The sequence below is a fragment of the Eriocheir sinensis genome, chromosome 52, assembly GCF_024679095.1.
Source record: "Eriocheir sinensis breed Jianghai 21 chromosome 52, ASM2467909v1, whole genome shotgun sequence".
NCBI classification, from domain to species: domain Eukaryota; kingdom Metazoa; phylum Arthropoda; class Malacostraca; order Decapoda; family Varunidae; genus Eriocheir; species Eriocheir sinensis.
In genome coordinates, this window is record NC_066560.1 from 9,498,054 (window position 1) to 9,515,632 (window position 17,579).

Consider the following 17,579-nt stretch of genomic DNA (forward strand, 5'->3'; position numbering starts at 1 on the left):
GCACTGGAATTGAGAAACACCATCAGTTTATAAGATTTTTAACGTCCTGTGATTTCTAGCGACGTAAATAGACGTGTATAGATGTCAGAATGAGAAGGATAAAGAGAGGGATAACTGCGAAAGTCCAAAGCATCGTGTGTGTGTGTGTGTGTGTGTGTGTGTGTGTGTGTGTGTGTGTGTGTGTGTGTGTGTGTGTGTGTGTGTGTGTGTTTACGTAAATGTTGAGTCTGGCTTGGGTGTAGACCACGACGAGAAGACCCCACGTTTAGGTCTTGCCTGTCTGGGTTCAGTGACTCCCTTCTTACCCTCCCCTCACCCCCACACCCCCACGGTCCTCCCCACCCCCCTTATATCCCCACTTCTACCCCCTTTCCGCCCCCCTGCCTATTGCTTCGCCCCCCCCCCCCCTCTCTCTCTCTCTCCCTGACCACCCTTGACCACCCCTGCCCTCACTTCTCCTCCGCCTCTCCTTCCCCCCACTCACTGTTCCGTCCATATGCGCGTGTGTTGTTTACGGAGGAGCTACAGGTCGCTGAGAGGCGGGCGGCGGCGGCGTCAGAAGTTGGCCTCATGTTTACCTCACTCAAGGGGCTGAACGAGGCTCCTCTATCCTCCTCCTCATCCTCCATCTCCTTCTTTTTCCCCCTCCTCCTCCTCCTCTTCTTTCCTCTTGTATTACTTCTCCTCCTTGAGTTGTGCCTTGTTCCTTCTCCTCTCCTCCTCTCATCTCCTTTTTCTCTCACTCTCCCGGGCTAAACAAAGAAGCACTAAGGCTAACATTATGCTCCCACAGGACGCATACCTCCCGCCGATGGAGCCTCAAGCCCGAAGAGCAACAAACAGCGTCTTCTCTCCGTCTGGCGCGCCGAAGAGGCTCTGACAGCTTGCAGGATCTTCAACTTCGTCGCTCTTACACCGTGTCCATTGCGGGTGCCTTCTTAAGCCTAAAGCGTCGACTTCTTGTGTATGTTTAGGTGGCGGGGGAGGATGTTCTTCAGGATCAATGTTTCTGCTAGTCTGTTTTTCTTTCTCTTGTTTCTTTCGTTTGTCACTTCTTGGCTATGTTCCTTTTTTGTACCTTTTCTATTATGATTTTCTGTGCTGTTTTTATTTAACCTTTTTTATCATCTTCCTCTATTCTTCTTTCACGTCGTCGTCGTTTTCCCTCTACCTCCCACCATCTCTTCTCCTTCCTTCCTTCCTTCCTTCCTTCCTTCCCCAGTTCCCTGTTCCTTCACTAAACCGGTAGGGTGTTCTGAGGGGCTTTCAAAACAAACACCAGCGTCCCCATCCGTCACACACACACACACACACACACACACACACACACACACACACACACACACACACACACACACACACACACTGAGAGGCGTTACTATGAAATGACGTATAAATATAATGTCATGTGTTGTGCTTGAGACATAACACATAAGAAATCAGAAATCATTGGGTGTGTAATTAGATGCCGCCAGGTGAGCTAATGACTTGCTCGGCGTGTCTTAATTAGGTAGGACACAGGTGTATATGCAGGTGGCCGTCTGTGTACGTGCCGTGGCGTGCGTGAATGGAGGTGTCTGCGTGCATGGCAAAGAATAGACAGAAAACGGACGAAAGAAATACAGGTAAAAAAAGACAAACGGAGGAACAGACCAGCAAACAGACAGAGAATCAAAGAAAAACTAAAAGACGGACTGACAGACACACACAGACAGATGGACAGATAGGCCGAATAAAGACAAATGACCGACAGGACTGACCAATCAACAGCCACACAAAACAAAACAAAAAAGATAAAGAAACAGAGAAAGACAGACAGACGGACGAGAGGGCGTGTTGTTAGGCATCATCACTATCATCATCAGCGCCCTGGCACCACCACCACCACCACCACCACCGAGGAAAGGAAGGCACGGCGGGGTAGTTGTCCTGAGAGGGTGGAGAGAGGAGGGCGCACTCTGTCTCAACCCCTCCACCACCACCACCACCACCACCCTCCAACACCTCCTCACTGTCTCGCCTTCCTTCGCACACCTTTACCGCTGCTCTCATTAGCGCACCTCAGTTCTCTATCTCCTCCTCCAGCCTCCCATTCACTTCTCTTTCGCATCCTTCATCTTCCTCATCTCACGTCACCTGCGCCACACTTCGGAGGATCAAGACGAAGAAAAGACAACTCAACCCTCAAGACTTTAGTGCCAATAAGACTGAAAACCCTCGAGTGCTCCTTCAGTGGTGCCTCGTCAGTGCCATAATAGTGCCAACAGTGGGGAAAAGATGTGAGGGAGGTCAGTGCGTTTTAAGTTACTAGATATTGTGAAGGAAAGCAAGACCGCGCGTGTTATAAGTTGTGATCAAGCAGTGTTACGTCAGGTTATGTCAGTCACGTAAGAGCGTCCATCGTGCGGGGGCTCCGTGAAAGGTTCCTGTGTGTGTGTGTGTGTGTGTGTGAGCGTGTGTGAGATTTGCTGAATGTGTACGTGTGTGAAAACTACAACGTGACTTTTTGGAGAACTTGAACTCATGACACGCAAATCCGCGGGAATCTAAACTTACGAGGAAAAGGTGAACGAAAAGGGACAAAAAAAGGGGAGACGAAAAAAAGACGAAGAAAGGAACTGCATAACGCCACAACAGACATACACACAAACACACGACACACGATCCAGGAAAGAGGCGTGACCACTGCCGACCTCATCTAAGCCTGTTGATCCTACTTGGAGACGAGAGAGAGAGAGAGAAAGGATCAACGGGAAACCACACCAGCACGCAGCCCCTACAGACGCAGCGGCCCCTTCCCTGCCCGACTCCTAGCTAACACTTGGCTCCTGCGGCGCCGGCGGGAGGCACGACCGGAAGGATGGCAGGGAGCGAGTGTAGTGCCTCTCTGGTGGTGGCTCTGCTGGTGACCCTCCTGCCGCGGCCCTCCCTAACCCTGGTGTGTATGTCCTCCTCCTCCTTCTACACCTCCTCCTCCTATTTTATTCCTTCGTTTCCGTTTTCTTCCTATGCCTCTTGCAGACTCCTTACGTTATGTTCTTCTGTTCTTAAGTTCTCTTCTTCCCGATCCTCCTCCTTCAACATCTCTTCATTCTCGAGTTGTGCCCTTTCTCCATTTTACCCTCTTCTCTTCTCTTCTCTTCTCTTCTCTTCTCTTCACTTCTCTTCTCTTCTCTTCTCTTCTTTTCTCTTCTCTTCTCTTCTCTTCTTTTCCCTTCTCTTCTTTTCCCTTCTCTTCTCTTCTCTTCTCTTCTCTTCTTTTCCCTTCTCTTCTCTTCTCTTCTTTTCCCTTCTCTTTTCTTTTCCATTCTCTTCTCTTCTTTATCCTTCTCTTCTCTTCTCTTCTCTTCTTTTCCCTTCTCTTCTCTTCTCTAATCTCCTCTTCTTTTCCCTTCTCTTTTCTTTTCCATTCTCTTCTCTTCTCTTCTCTTCTCTTCTTTTCCCTTCTCTTCTCTTCTCTAATCTCCTCTTCTTTTCCCTTCTCTTCTCTCTCACTATTTATCAAACCTACGCTACGAGAGTTCACATAATTACTTCTAAAGCAAACAACTTTTTTTTCCCTTCTTCTTTCCTCTTTTTCCTTCTCGCAGACTAAACACGAGAGAGAGAGAGAGAGAGAGAGAGAGATAATAAACCACGCATTAAGTAACTCACCCTGGTAAGTATGTCCTCCTCCTCCTCCTCCTCTTCCTCCTCCTCTTCCTTCCTCTTCATCTTCCTTAGTAACCCTGCAAAAAATTCGTTTTCTTTTATTTTAAAGAATTCATCTGATGGACCTAGGTAAATATTATAATGGTATGTAGTAATAATAATAATAATAATAATAATAATAATAATAATAATAATAATAATAATAATAATAATAATAATATCAGTTTTAAGTAATTGAATTGAATTAACTTTTGAGGCACTTTTGGACGAAGAGGAGAAGGAAGAGGAGGAGAAGAAGGAGGAGGAGGGAAAAAAAGAAGGAAGTAGAAGAGGAAGAGGCAGAAGAGAGTGTATGGGTGACAGGGAAAACAACGAGTGATGGAAGAGTTGGAGGAAGGTCTAGGAGGAGGAGGAGGAGGAGGAGGTGGAGAGGGCGGTGGATTAGTAATAAGGAAGAAAGAGGAAGAGAAGGAAGAGAGCAAAAAGAAAAAAAAGAGAAGGAAGATTAGGTAGGAAGTGTACAGACAACTGAGGAGGAGGAGGAGGAGGAGGAGGAGGAGGAGGAGGGGTGTGAAGGGGGCCTCATCTTAGGTTACTCCCCCCAATAACATAACGCTGTCCCCTCCCCCTTCTTCCCTTCCCCCTTCATCTCTTCTCCCTTCTCTCCTTCCCTTCTTCCGTTCCCCCTTCTTTCCCTTCATCCCTGCCCACTTCCCTTTCCCCTTCCTTCCCTTCCCCCTGCTTCCCCTTCAACTCGTCCCCCTTCTTCCCTTCCTCCTTCATCCCTTCCCCATTCTTCCCTTCCCCCGACTTCCCTTCTCCCTTCTCTCCTTCTCCTTCCTTCCTTCCTTTTCCCCTTCTTCCGTTCCCCCTTCTTTCCCTTCATCCCTGCCCCCTTCCTTTCCCCTTCTTCCTTTCCCCTTCTTCCCTTTCCCCTTCTTTCCTTCTCCCTTCTATCCGTCTTTCCTTCTCCTTTCTTTCCTTTCCCTTTCTTTCCCTTCCCCCTTCTTTCCTTCCCCCTTCTACTCTTCCCACATCTTCCCTTCCCTTTAATTCCCCTTTCCTCTCTTGCCTCTTCTTCCCTTTCCTCTCTTCTTTCCTTTCTTTTCTTTGCCTTTCCTTTACTCTCCTTTCCTTCCCTTTCCATTCCTTCCCATCTTTTTCTTCTCTTCTTCCCTTCCCTTTCCTTTCCTTCCCTTTCCTTCACACCTGTTTTCCTTCACCTTCCCTTCCATCTATACCATAAACAACCAATACTGTTACGTTCTCCCCTTCCCTTTCTCTTCCCTTTCCTTTTCTTCCATTCCCCCATCTTCCTCTCTTCCTCACGTTCTCTTCCTTATACCTGACTTTTACTTATTCGTTTCCTTTCACTCTCATCTTCCCTTTTTTATCGCTATTTATCTCTTTTTTTTTTTTCCTTCATGACAACGACGAATTTCTCCCGACTAATCTTTCCCTTTCCTTTCCCTTCGTTTCCTTGGCCCACTTCTACACCTTGCTACCTCCCCTTCTTCTCTCCCTTCCCTTCTTCCTCCCCCTTCCTTTCTCTCTCTTCCCTTCTTCCTCTCTTTTCCTTCCTCTCCCTCTCTCTTCCTTCTTCTCCCTCCCATTCTTCCTCTCCCTCCTCTTCCCATCCCTCTTTAGCATCATCATATTTTACCCATCTCCCCTTCTCCCCAACACCACAGCATCCCCTTCCTTTCCCCCTTTTTCTTTTCTTTATTCCCCTTCCTCCCCAACCACAGTGTCATCCCCTTAATCATATGCCCCCCTCACCTTTCTCACCTCCCAATCCTCTCCCCTCCCCTCCGTTCTTCAAGTTCAAACCAAGACATTTATCTCCCCAGCGCTATCACCACCACCATCACCATCACCATCATCATCATCATCATCATCATCATCACTATCATCATTATCATCATCACATCGCCCTTTCTCACATTAACGCTACCTGTCTGTTTTCTCCCCACCTGAGAGAGAGAGAGAGAGAGAGAGAGAGAGAGAGAGAGAGAGAGAAAAAAAAAAACTTGCAAGCATTTATTTTCTGAGTGTAATGAGAGACTTGACCTTACTCCTCCCCTCCCCTCCCCTCCCCTCATCTCTCTAACATACCTCATCTCCCTCCTACCTCTGCCTCCCCGCCCCCTCACCCCCTCCTCTTCATCCCCAATCCATCTATTCTCTCTTTCCTCTTCTCTCCTCTTCTCTCCTCTGTCTCTCCAATATTTTTTTTTCGTTTCCTTCTGGTCATGTACTCCTCCTCCTCTTCTTCCTCTCCTCCTCCTCTTCTTCTCTTCCTCTTCTCATCCTCCCCGTTGACCCCTCTCTCCGTCTCACTACCCCCCCCTCTCGTCCTCCTTCCACACACTTCTCTTCTCCATTTCTCTTCTTTCCTTCCCTTCCCTTCCCTTCCCTTCCTTACCCTCTTTTCTTGCCATTATCTTCATTTCCCTTTCTTTCCCTGCCCTTGTCGTTTATTTCCCTTCCTTTCCCTTCCTAGTCCCCCTTTTATTCCGTTTCTTTCCCTTCGTTTCTCCTCCTTTCCCTTAGCATTCCCTTCCCCTTTCTTCTTCTGCATTATCTTCCTTTCCTTTTCTTTCCCTTTCATTGCCGTTTCTTTCATTTCCCTTCCTTTTCCTCCTCCATCCAGCTTCCTCCTCCTCCTCCTCCTCCTCTTCTCTCCTCTTCTTTCGTCGTCCATGACCTTCTTCCTTTCCTTTTCTTTCCCTTTCATTGCCCTTTCTTTCATTTCCCTTCCCTTTCCTCCTCCATCCAGCTTCCTCCTCCTCCTCCTCCTCCTCCTCCTCTCCTTTCCTCCTCCATGACCTCCGCATGTTCATCAGTATTCTCACCTCACCTCACCACACACGAGCATCATTAAGGACAAACAGGTAACAATACTCAGGTAACGCGTCTCGCTGTACTTTCACCTACACACACACACACACACACACACACACACACACTTGACAGGACACAACGCACACGCACATGACCGCTACGAGTCTACACCAGCCGCATGACGTGTGTGTGTGTGTGTGTGTGTGTGTGTGTGTGTGTGTGTGTGAGAGAGAGAAGAGAAAAACACAATCATCATTACCATCAGTCCAGACGAGCACTTATGACGTCACTACACACCTTCGTAATTACTCATCATCATCATCATCATCATCATTATCATAAACACTGACTTGAAGGACGAGTTTTTTATTCTGTTATTTCCTCTTCCTAAATTGCCTCACGATGATTTTTTCCCTTTTGACAAACCTTTCTTCTTCTCCTTCCTCTCTTGATTTTCTTGTTCCTTTCTTTTTCTCTTTTATTATGTTTATTTTCTTTTTACTTCCCTCTGTTCTCTTCTTTCTTCTTACCTCCTCCTCTTCAGCTTTCTCTATTTTCTTCTTTTCTTCTCTCATTTCTCTTCTTTCTTTTTATTTGTTTTCTTCCTCCTTTCCTCTTCTACGTCTTCCTCGTTTTCTCTTTTTCCAGTTCCTCCTTTTCTTTTCTTTTCTTCCTCCTTTTTTTTTCCTTTTCCTTCTTTTAATTCATCCCATTCTCTTCTTTTCTTTCTTCTTAGTCTCGTTTTCTTTTTCATCCCTCTCTTTTCCTTCCTCTATTTTTTCTCCTTTTCTTTTATTTCTTCTTCCTTTTTTCACCATTCCTTTTCCCACCATCATCCATTTCTTTTGGGGGGATTCCTCCTTTCCCCTTCACTTTCTCTTTTTCTCTTCTATTTCAACCCATTACTTTCTTCCTTACATTCAACGTCAACCTTCTATAAACTCCTCCGCAGGGGCTGGCGCTGAGGGCAGAGTCTGAGGACGGTCTGCCAGCGCTGAGTCAGGCTATTCTGCAGCTGACTCAGAGGTTCGCCACGCTCGAGGTCAACTTGGAGTCTCGTCTCAGCCGCCTCACAGACTCAGCAGCAAAGGGGGTGAGTGCCCATGAGGTGTAGGGGGATGTAGGCAGGTGTAATGGGGTGTAAGTGGATTGTCTGTGTGAATGTTTATGCGTGGACGTGTCTCAGGGTATGTGAAGAGCTATGAGTGTCTGTGTGTGTGGGTGTGTGGGTGCCTGTGTGTCTGTGTGTGTGTTTGGGTGTCATTGTACTTCAAGGAATGTTAATGGTCCTCTTACTTGGCCTCTTAACCACCTTCACTTAAGCAAAAGGGTACGAGAGTTCAGGTAAGGGAACACCGCCCCTCTAGCTCAGCACCAAAGACTCAGCAGCCACGAGGGAGAGTCTGGGGGTCAGCGCTCTAGTGTGTGTGTGTGTGTGTGTGTGTGTGTGTGTGTGTGTGTGTGTGTGTGTGTGTGTGTGTGTGTGTGTGTGTGTGTGTGAGTAATTCCCCTTCTACTTCTTCCACGTTTTCTCTTCTTCCAGTTCCTCCTTTTCTTTTCTTTTCTTCCTCCTGTGTGTGTGTGTGTGTGTGTGTGTGTGTGTGTGTGTGTTATACCTCAAGTTCATATCCACAAACATTTCTTCGGGGCTTCCACACCCACATTAGATAAGGCTTTCGTGGAGGTTATTGAGGGTATTTCCATGGGTAGTTTTTTGAGCCTAGTGATAGCATGGCAAGGCATCTCCACCATGAACGTTTAAATATTCATGAGAACTCGACTAATCTCCTTTGTGGCCTTTGAAAATAAGGTTAATATTGTAAGACACTTTCACAACTCACATCAGCTATTTCTAAAGGTCAAAGAGGGGGTCAGCCGGTTTCTAATGAGTGCTTCTTCAGGTTCATGGCACAGGATAAGGGTCAAACTACTTATGTGTTTCTTCAGGTTCATGGCACAGGATAAGGGTCAAACTACCACCAGGGTCATAAAACTACTCCTGGAAATGCCCCAAACTCCTACGAAAGCCGTGTCAAATATGTGTTCTTGGGCGGCGAAATGTCTTATGATGCGACCCTAAGTGTTGTGAGAGCCGAGAGTCTGAGAACACGGCCCTCACATCGACGCGGGTCCGCCAGGCATTACGTCACGCTGCGGAATGCGTCAGTATAGGGAGGTGCGGGCACGAGTCTCAGGTGCTCTCAGGTTCAGGGATAACAGCTTCCACCTTGCTCCGCGTTGGTCTTTTTTTATTTTTTTTACAACACAGAAGACGGCTGGTTCAAGGGCAACAAAAAGAGTGAGGGGGAAAAAAAGCCCGCTACTTGCCGCTCCCACAACAGATGATAGCATAGAGTGGCCAAAAAGGGAGGTCAATTTCGGGTGGAGAGGTGACTTGATACACTTGACTATATCCTCGTTTCAAAACCAAATGTTCTTAAAGTGAAGTATTCCACCTCCATTCCCTTCCACCCTACCCGCAGGAGGCCTTGATCTCGTCCGTCTCGTCACGCCTGGACAAAGTGGACGCCCTGGTGGAGAAGGTGGACGCCCTAGACGCGCGCCTCAACCACGAGACCTCCTCCCTCCGCTCCCTCATCGCCACCACCAACAGGGACTTGCAGGTAACGTCCGATGCGCCCCTCACCAGCAGCGGCCACGGGAGGTACTATATTTTTTTCATAGTATTAAAACTTGACGTGGGGGATACATGGATAGGAAAACAAGGGGATAGGAGAGGGACGAAGAGAAAATAAACTAAGGACGGGAGGAAATAAACAGCAAACAAGGAATCGGAGAGGGATGAAGAGGAAAAAATATGAACGAGGGAAATGAGATAAAAAATAAAACTGAAAATATCATTAAAAAAAAGCAGGCAGCAGAACAAAACTGATAAGATGGACAGAAAAAAAATATACTAAAATAAAAACCAAGAAAAAAACATGCTACAGGAAACTTAAACAATAATAAAAAAAGAGTAAGAAAAAATATTATTAGAACGTGATAAAACAAAGAAACTAAAACGTAAACAAAACCAACCCAACATCCTTTGACCCTAAAATGACCTTGACCTCATCCTACACCCCTCTTTACCCTCCCAAAGGACACATCAGCGAGGTTGGAAAGGATAGACAGGATGGACAGGCTGGACAGGATGGCGGAGGCGGCGGCGGCGGCGACGATGCGGCTGGTGGAGGGTGAGGTGGAGGGAGAGGTGGAGGGAGAGGTGGAGGAGGGAGAGGACGTGGAGAGGACAAGCAACCGACACGAGACGAGGTCATCCTTGGACTCCACAGCCTCCGACCTCACCAACCTCAGCGCCATGGTGTGTGTGTGTGTGTGTGTGTGTGTGTGTGTGTGTGTGTGTGTGTGTGTGTGTAACAGAAAGAGGGAAAAAACAAGAGAATAACGCCCTTCCTCCCTTCCTTCTCCTCCCCACGTTCCCTTTTCTTCCTTCTCTCCCTCCCTTCCCTTCCTTCTCCCACCTCTCCCTTCCCATCCTTCCTTCCTTCCCTCCCTCTTTCACTTCTATTCCTATCCTTTCTTCTTTCCTTCTCTTTCCTCCTCATCTTCCTCCCTCCCTTCCCTCCATTCCCTACCCTCCCTCCCTTCCCTCCATTCCCTTCCCTCCCTCCCTCCCCTTCCTCTCTCCCCTCACAGATATCCCGCAGCGTGACCCAGGAGGTGGAGAGAACCCTTCCCGCGGTGCTGGATCGCTCGCTCTCCACCTTCCAGAACTCCCTCTACAAAAGACTCAGCAAGGTAATGTCTCTCTCTCTCTCTCTCTCTCTCTCTCTCTCTCTCTCTCTCTCTCTCTCTCTCTCTCTCTCTCTCTCTCTCTCTCTCTCTCTCTCTCTCTCTCTCTAATGAGGAGTACAAAAAGACAAAATAAAAGTTAAATTAAGTAAATGACAACCAAAACTCCAGCAAAATACTGTTCCTAATAAAAAGAAAAAGAAAAACTGGAGAGCTGATTCTATTTCATCCCTAACCTAACCTAACCTATCCTAACCTAACCTTACCTAACCCAGCCCAACCTAACCTAACCTAACCTAACCTAGCCCAGCCCAACCTAACCTAACCTAATCCAACCCAGCCCAACCTAACCTAACCTAACCTAGCCTAACCCAGCCCAACCTAACCTAACCTAACCTAACCTAGCCCAACCTAGCCTAACCTAACCTAGCCTAACCCAACCCAACCCAACCTAACCTATTCTATTTCACCTCTCATGTCTCACCACAATTCAACTCCTTTACTTAATGGGAACAGCTAATCATTCTCAGACACACTTTAATTAACACCGCCTCTGCCCTCGTGCCCCTCGTGCCCCTACAGAACGTGGCACAGCTGCAGGAGGAGGTGCAGGAGACGCGGGAGGAGCTGGAGCACCTTGGCACGCAGACTCTGAACGCGGCGACGGGGGCGAGGCAGGACTTCAGGCAGGGCGGGAAGACGATGCAGGACGCGGTGGCGGATATCAAGAACAAGATCCACTCCGTCCACCGTGACCTTGCCCTCCAGATCACGTAAGTAAGAGGGATGACCGGCGCTTGCTTGAAGAAGAATAACGCTTTTCCGACCTTCCCCCTCTCTTCCTTCCTTTCCTCCATCTCCCATTCCCCATCCCTTTCCTTCCCTTCCCTAACCTTCCTTCATTCCTTTCTTCCCTCCCTTCCTCCATTTCCTCCTTTCCTTCCCTTCTTTCTTTCCTTTCATTCCCAGTCCCTTCCCTTCCTTAACCTTCCTTCCTTCTCTCCCTTCCTTCCTTTCATCCCTCCACCTCCCATTCCTCATCTCCTCCCTACCCTTCCTTACCCTTCCTTCCTTCTCTCCCTTCCTTTCTTTCCCTCCCTCCATCTCTCATTCCCTACCTTCCCCCACTCTTCCTTCCTTCTTTTCCTCCCTCCATCTCCCATTCCCCATCTCTTCCCTACCCTTCCTTCCTTCTCTCCCTCCCTTCCTTCCTTTCCTCCCTCCATCCCCCATTTCCCATCCCTTCCCTTCCCTTCCTTACACTTCCTGAGTGAATGAAAGAATGAATGAATGAATTATGGACTGACGAACTGAATGCAAGAAGGAAGGAAGGAGAGAAAGACAAGACAAGTAAATACAGGAAGAAGCAACTAATCAGAACAAAAAAAAATAACGTAAATAAGACAAAAAAACGGATTGACCAGATACGACGCGACACAGACAAACATACACACACACACACACACAAAAAAAAAAAAGAGAGAAAATAAGGGGGAAAGCAACATTATATACTGACGGAAATAAGCAACTACTCACAACACAAAACAACGTAAACAAACAAAGACAACCAACTGACCAGATATACGATGACGCAGACACACCGGAAGACAAACAAACAAACAAGCAAACAGGAGCAGTGAGTAGCGGGCTTTTTTTTTCATTACCGTATCCTATTCTTTGCCCTTGACCTATTTCCCTTCTGTAAAAAAAAAAAAAAAAAAAAAAAAAAAAACGAACCAGAAAAAGTACCAACCACAACCCGTCCCTCACACCCGCCAGGTCATCGCCATCCCTGAGCAACCTGGAACCCGTGCTGCGCCTCGTAAACAACTCGGTGGTAGAGAGCATCGCCACGGCCGCCGCGGGACTCAACCTGACGCTGCTGGAGGAGGCGGGGCGCAGGAGAGGTGGGTAGGGGCGCGGGGGGAAGATAGATGAGAAGGGGGTGGAGGGAGGGTTCGAAGGCTTATAAGGTAGGGGAGGGGGTTTAGGGAGGATGAGGAGTGCGGTGCTGTAAGGTAGCTGAGTGTTTTACAGGGAGGGAATGAGTATTGTGATGGGAGGGTTGAAAAGTTGGAAAGTTTCGTTTAGTCGGCGCAACATGTGGTCATATGCCGGAGAGAGACAGGAGGGGGAAGGAATTATAGGTCGGGAGGGTTGTAAGGTTGGAAAGTTTCGTTTAGTCGGCGCAACATGTGGTCATATGCCGGAGAGAGACAGGAGGGGGAAGGAATTATAGGTCGGGAGGGCTGTAAGGTTGGAAAGTTTCGTTTAGTCGGCGCAACATGTGGTCATATGCCGGTGAGAGACAGGAGGGGGAAGGAATTATTGGTCGGGAGGGTTGAGAGGGTAAATGGGACTGGACTCAAGGAAAAGAAATAATGGGGAGGAGAAATACTAGGCTAAGAGATATAAGGGGGGGGGGCCATGATTGGTATTATTAGACACTTTCGGTTTTCACATCAGCTATTTCTAAAGGTCAAAGAGGGGGTCAGTCAGGTTCTAATGAGTGTTTTGTGGTGTTCATGGTACAGAAGAAGGGTCAAACTACCACCAGGGTCATGAAACTACTCCTGGAAATGCCCCAAACTCCTGTGAAAGCCTTGTCAAATATGTGTACTTGGGTGACGAAATGTTTAAAAATACGGCCCTAATGAAGTGTACAGGTAAGGGGGGGAAGGAAGCGAGGTGACTTTCTGTGTGCTTCAGGTAATGATCGTTAGGGAGGGAGGAGTTTAATCTTATCGTTAATTTATGTCATGTACCAAGTGACTCTGATATGCTCCTACTTTACTCTCAATGTATTCACCATCATTAACATAACAGGGACGTCGAGCGGAGAGGATGACGAGGAGAGAGGCAGCCCCACCCCGACTCAGACGACCCCTCACTGCCCAGACCCCACCACCGTCACGACTCTACTGGAGGTGCGTCTGCCCTTCTCTGACTCCTGTGCGCCTCAAACTCTCCCTCCTGCGACTCACTCAGCCCGGTATCCTCACAACATAATATTTTCAAAGGCCACAAAGAGGATTAGCCGAGTTCTCATGACTGTTTTTTCACGTTCATAATGCAGAAGCCTTCTCAAAACTACCACTAAGCTCAAAACTACTGATGGACATACCCACAACCTCTACAAAAGTGTTATCAAAATGTCCCTTTCCTTCCCTTACCTACCCTTCCTTTATTCCTTCCTTCCCTCTCTTCCTCCATTCCTTCCCTCCCTCCCATATGAACCTACCCATGGAAATACCAGCAACAACCCCTACGAAAGCCTTATAACTATGGGTAACCCGAGAAATATGTGGCAATTTGAGAGTAAGGGAACATGGGAAAATATGCCTCGTTATTAAAAACTCGAAAACCAACTGTACCTTTAGATCTCTGGACTGTATTGCGCGTTCGTTAAATTCTACGTGTTCGTGTTTATCATTTTCCAGTTATTACTTTCTTGCCTCTTTGTGACTCCCTGCTTTCTCCTCCCCTCACTCCCCCCTAACCCCAATGTGACCCCCACTGAACAGTTATGAGAGAGAGAGAGAGAGAGAGAGTTAAATTCTGAAAGATTTACTTTTTGTCTGCCTTGTCTATTTACCGTAAACGTTGGTAAATTACAAGAGGAAAAAAATTAAAGAAAAGGTAAGATTGAGGAAAGCTTGATAATTTCCCTCCAACACACACACACACACACACACACACACACACACACACACACACACACAGCGGTATACAGGTTTGATAACTGTAAACAGACGTACGTTCACTATTAAATGATTACGAAACTAAACATTAAACACTCTCTCTCTCTCTCTCTCTCTCTCTCTCTCTCTCTCTCTCTCTCTCTCTCTCTCCCGCCAGGTGAAGGATCTCCTGCAGTCGCTGATGAGGAAGAGTGAGGACCTGCGTCGCGGCCTGACCAAGCAGACCAGCGAGGGCGTTGACCTCCTCAAGCTCCTTCACACGCGCTTCGGAGTCCTCATGAGAAGGATAAACACGGACCCGGACTACGGTAAGGCATCCCTCGCTAACTCGTGATCCTTTCATGAACAAAGTCACACAGCCACTTCCCCTTCGCATCCTTACTCGAGCATTCTCCCGATACTCGACCACCGGGTATTCCCACAGCGCCAGTTCTGCTTATCAAAATTGGCCCACTAAATGCTCGGATTAGTCACCTAGGCTCTTCAGCGTTCAAGTAAGCTCGGCATCTCACCCATTTAAAGTTTGAGAATATACTAAGACGAATATACGAAGACTCAGCTAATGTTTGTCTATGGCGCTGGTAGGCTTTCTTGGTGGAGGTCTGGTGGTCGGCCCCAGCCCGTTAAGGCGCAGGCAAATGATTATGGAGGTGTCATCTTGTTTGGCTCATGTTCTTTCCCGGAGCTCATCTGTGATCCTCTTTCAGAGAGAATCTAAAGTCCGGGTTGACAGGTGGTCTTCAGGACAGCATGTGGGTAGTCTTAGGCCACTCGGCGGTGACTGAAAAATTGCCAGCTTGTTTATAGCTGCGGGCGGGACGAGTGGACACCGCGCCATCACGCTAACCACTCACCCCATTTGTACCCTTACTGTCCTCCAATGTACGAAGATCCGGACTAGTGCAGGTCCTCCCCTCACACCATTACTGTCCTCTCATATACGAACACCCATAGTAATACAGGTTCCTTTGTACCTTTACTGTATTTTCATATACGAAGAATTAGACTACGGCAGGTCATCCTCGCATCCTCACGATCCTCTCATGACTCAAAATACAGTAGATCACCGCCTCTATATCCTTGCTGTCCTCTCAAAACATCCACACCCCGATCCCACACACACACACAGTTGGGCTTAACTGACGCCAAGGTTCCCCCGCGCAGGCCAGGTGTTGGTGGCCGAGATGCAGGAACTGAACGACATGGTGGAGTCCTCGTACATGGCGGTAATGATGGCGCAGACGTCCTTCATCGACTCCTGCAAGCGGATCCAGGAGGAGGAGCCGCTGCTGGAACGCAAGATGACGGAGCTCCTCGATAAGCTCGTCACTAACATCGATCTCGGGTGGGTGGGTGGGGGTAGGGGGGATGTCTGTGTGTGTGTGTGTGTGTGTGTGTGTGTGTGTGTGTGTGTGTGTGTGTGTGTGTGTGGAGTGGAGGGGGGGGAGTGAGTGGGAGGGGGGGGGTTACTGAGCTACGCGCGTCAGGAATTTAATCAGTTACAGCTTCAATGACTATATTTTTCTCTCTCTATCTCTTCCTCTTCATCTATTTACCTATCTATAACTGTTCATCTCTATGTATCTATAACTATCCTCTATCTATCTATCTATCTATCGCAGGTACCAGCACAACCGGCAACAGTTATCGGAGCTGAAGGAGGCGGTGACGCGGCTGGGCCAGCGCGGCACCAACACTAACGCCACGCAGGAGCCCGTGAGTCACCGGGGTGGGGCGGGGCGGGGACGTGACGCGCCCCAACAATGCTCGCGTCCACGCCCGCCAGACACGACACGATGGTGGTTTCCTGTTATTAGCACGCCTTCCATAGCCTTTGCGTAACAAATGTATCACAAAACCTCTGATGCACCTGCTGAGTCAGTTGTATTCTGGCTTAAGTCCTTGATGGCTTCCTGTCCTTAGTTCACCTTTCATGACCTTTGTGAGACAGGTGAATCAAGGCAGCTATGATACACGAGCTTGAGTCAGCCGTGTGGTGGCATTGTCGTGGCTGACGCGTTATGCTGAAGATGAACCTCTTTGTGATGGGTGTCCTGATCATGTCTCTCTCTTCCCCTACAGGGAAGAACAAGGACAGAATCGCTGATCCAGGCCCTGGGGGATGCGGCGAGTGTCCCGGGCCTGGTGCATGACGTCCTTCTCGAAGCGGTGGAGGCGGCCAATCAAACGGTGGTGCGGCTGGAGGAGGTGGAGGGATCCGTGGATGATGTCACGGCTGACCTTCTCAGCGTCGAGTGGACGGAGCGCCGCCAAAAGGACGCAGCCGATCAGCTGCTGACGGCGGCCAAGGACCTCAAGGGCTACAGCCAGCAGCAGATCATCCAGTCCCTTGACCTGTACAGCGAGCTGATGGCCGTCATGGATCAGTTCAACGCCAGCGTGACCGTCAGGCCCAGCCCCGGGCAAGCCGACACGCCCGACCACACGCCGCCGTTGGAGATGCTCGGCGACGCGGCGCCCCTCAGGCTACCGCCTACCTGCACGGCGGCGCTGCTGCATGAGGTCAGGGAACTGCAGCGGTCACAGACGAGTGCCAGGCTAAACACGTCCCAACGGCCGCTTGTTGATGCCGGCCAAGACCAGCAGGGGCAGCGGGGGCCGGAGGCGGCGCGGGAGGGCCAAGGAGAGGAGGAGGGGGAGGAGGAGGAAGTGCCCGCCTGGTACACTGACCCGGTCTTCCTCTCCGGCAACTACGGGACGCCTGACCGCGGGCTGCCGGTGTTCAGGGAGGAGGACTGGGTGGACATGGAGGACGTCTACGGCATGGAGCCCACCGCCGCCGCCGCCGCGCCCGCCGCGCAAGCCGCGTCCACCGCCGCTACCACCACCACGCCTTCCACGCCCTCCTCGGCGACGCCCAGGCCAGCCACGGGGGGTGTCGATCGCTACTTCGGGGTGCCCGACAGTCGTGTGTCCCGGCCGCTGCCCCGCCGTGTTGTCGCTTAACAATCCCCCGCCCACCCCGGCGAGGCCCTCACCACACCCCTCACCCACGCTGGAGGGCGGCCCAAGACACAAGGGGCGAGGCTGCCCACGCCACCCTGACGCGCCTCCGCAACAACCCAATAAACGTAACACAAAGTAACCCGTGTGTCATGACCCATCGCCACAGGAAGCGTTTGCGTGTGCAGCCACGGAGCACCGACCCTGGCATAATACCAGACTACCCACGGCGCTCCCTCCCTCCTGCTTCCCAGTCAATCCAATACCACCTTCCCCTCGTCTCTCAGTCCACCGAGTAGACCATATAAAGCTGATTTTTACCTGTCTCATGCCACTTGTACCTATAAAAAAATAGTTACCGAACAGGTCGAAAGTCTCAACCATTTCATCCTCCATCACTATAATTCTGAGCAGCAGCTTGGGGCAAAAACAATACATATACGCCTCTTTTTTTATTTCTCTTCAACTCTGACCGAGACCCAAGGAGCCGCAAATCATGGTATAAAGGTAAGGATTTGTTAGCCGCTATGTCTTGCTTAATCTTAAACCAGCACCGACACCACTACCACCACCCCCACTCCCACCACCACCACCACCATAACCACCACATCCACCTCCTCCACCCCCAGCTCTTGTTCACGCGAGCGCCAAATTATGCTCTGA

At 49.3% G+C, this 17,579-nt stretch overlaps 1 protein-coding gene across 1 annotated transcript; it reads left to right on the forward strand.

Moving 5' to 3' along the window:
• The first annotated feature begins 1,917 nt into the window (after window positions 1-1,917).
• LOC126983034 (uncharacterized) lies at window positions 1,918-17,058 on the forward strand. The gene is made up of 13 exons (XM_050835467.1): window positions 1,918-2,288; window positions 2,783-2,938; window positions 7,448-7,588; window positions 8,979-9,119; window positions 9,599-9,820; window positions 10,156-10,257; window positions 10,834-11,024; window positions 12,031-12,158; window positions 13,078-13,178; window positions 14,110-14,260; window positions 15,117-15,297; window positions 15,575-15,668; window positions 16,035-17,058. The coding sequence occupies exons 2-13, from the start codon at window positions 2,861-2,863 to the stop codon at window positions 16,917-16,919; spliced, it is 2,415 nt and encodes an 804-aa protein (XP_050691424.1). The 5' UTR covers window positions 1,918-2,288; window positions 2,783-2,860; the 3' UTR covers window positions 16,920-17,058.
• Window positions 17,059-17,579: the final 521 nt, after the last annotated feature.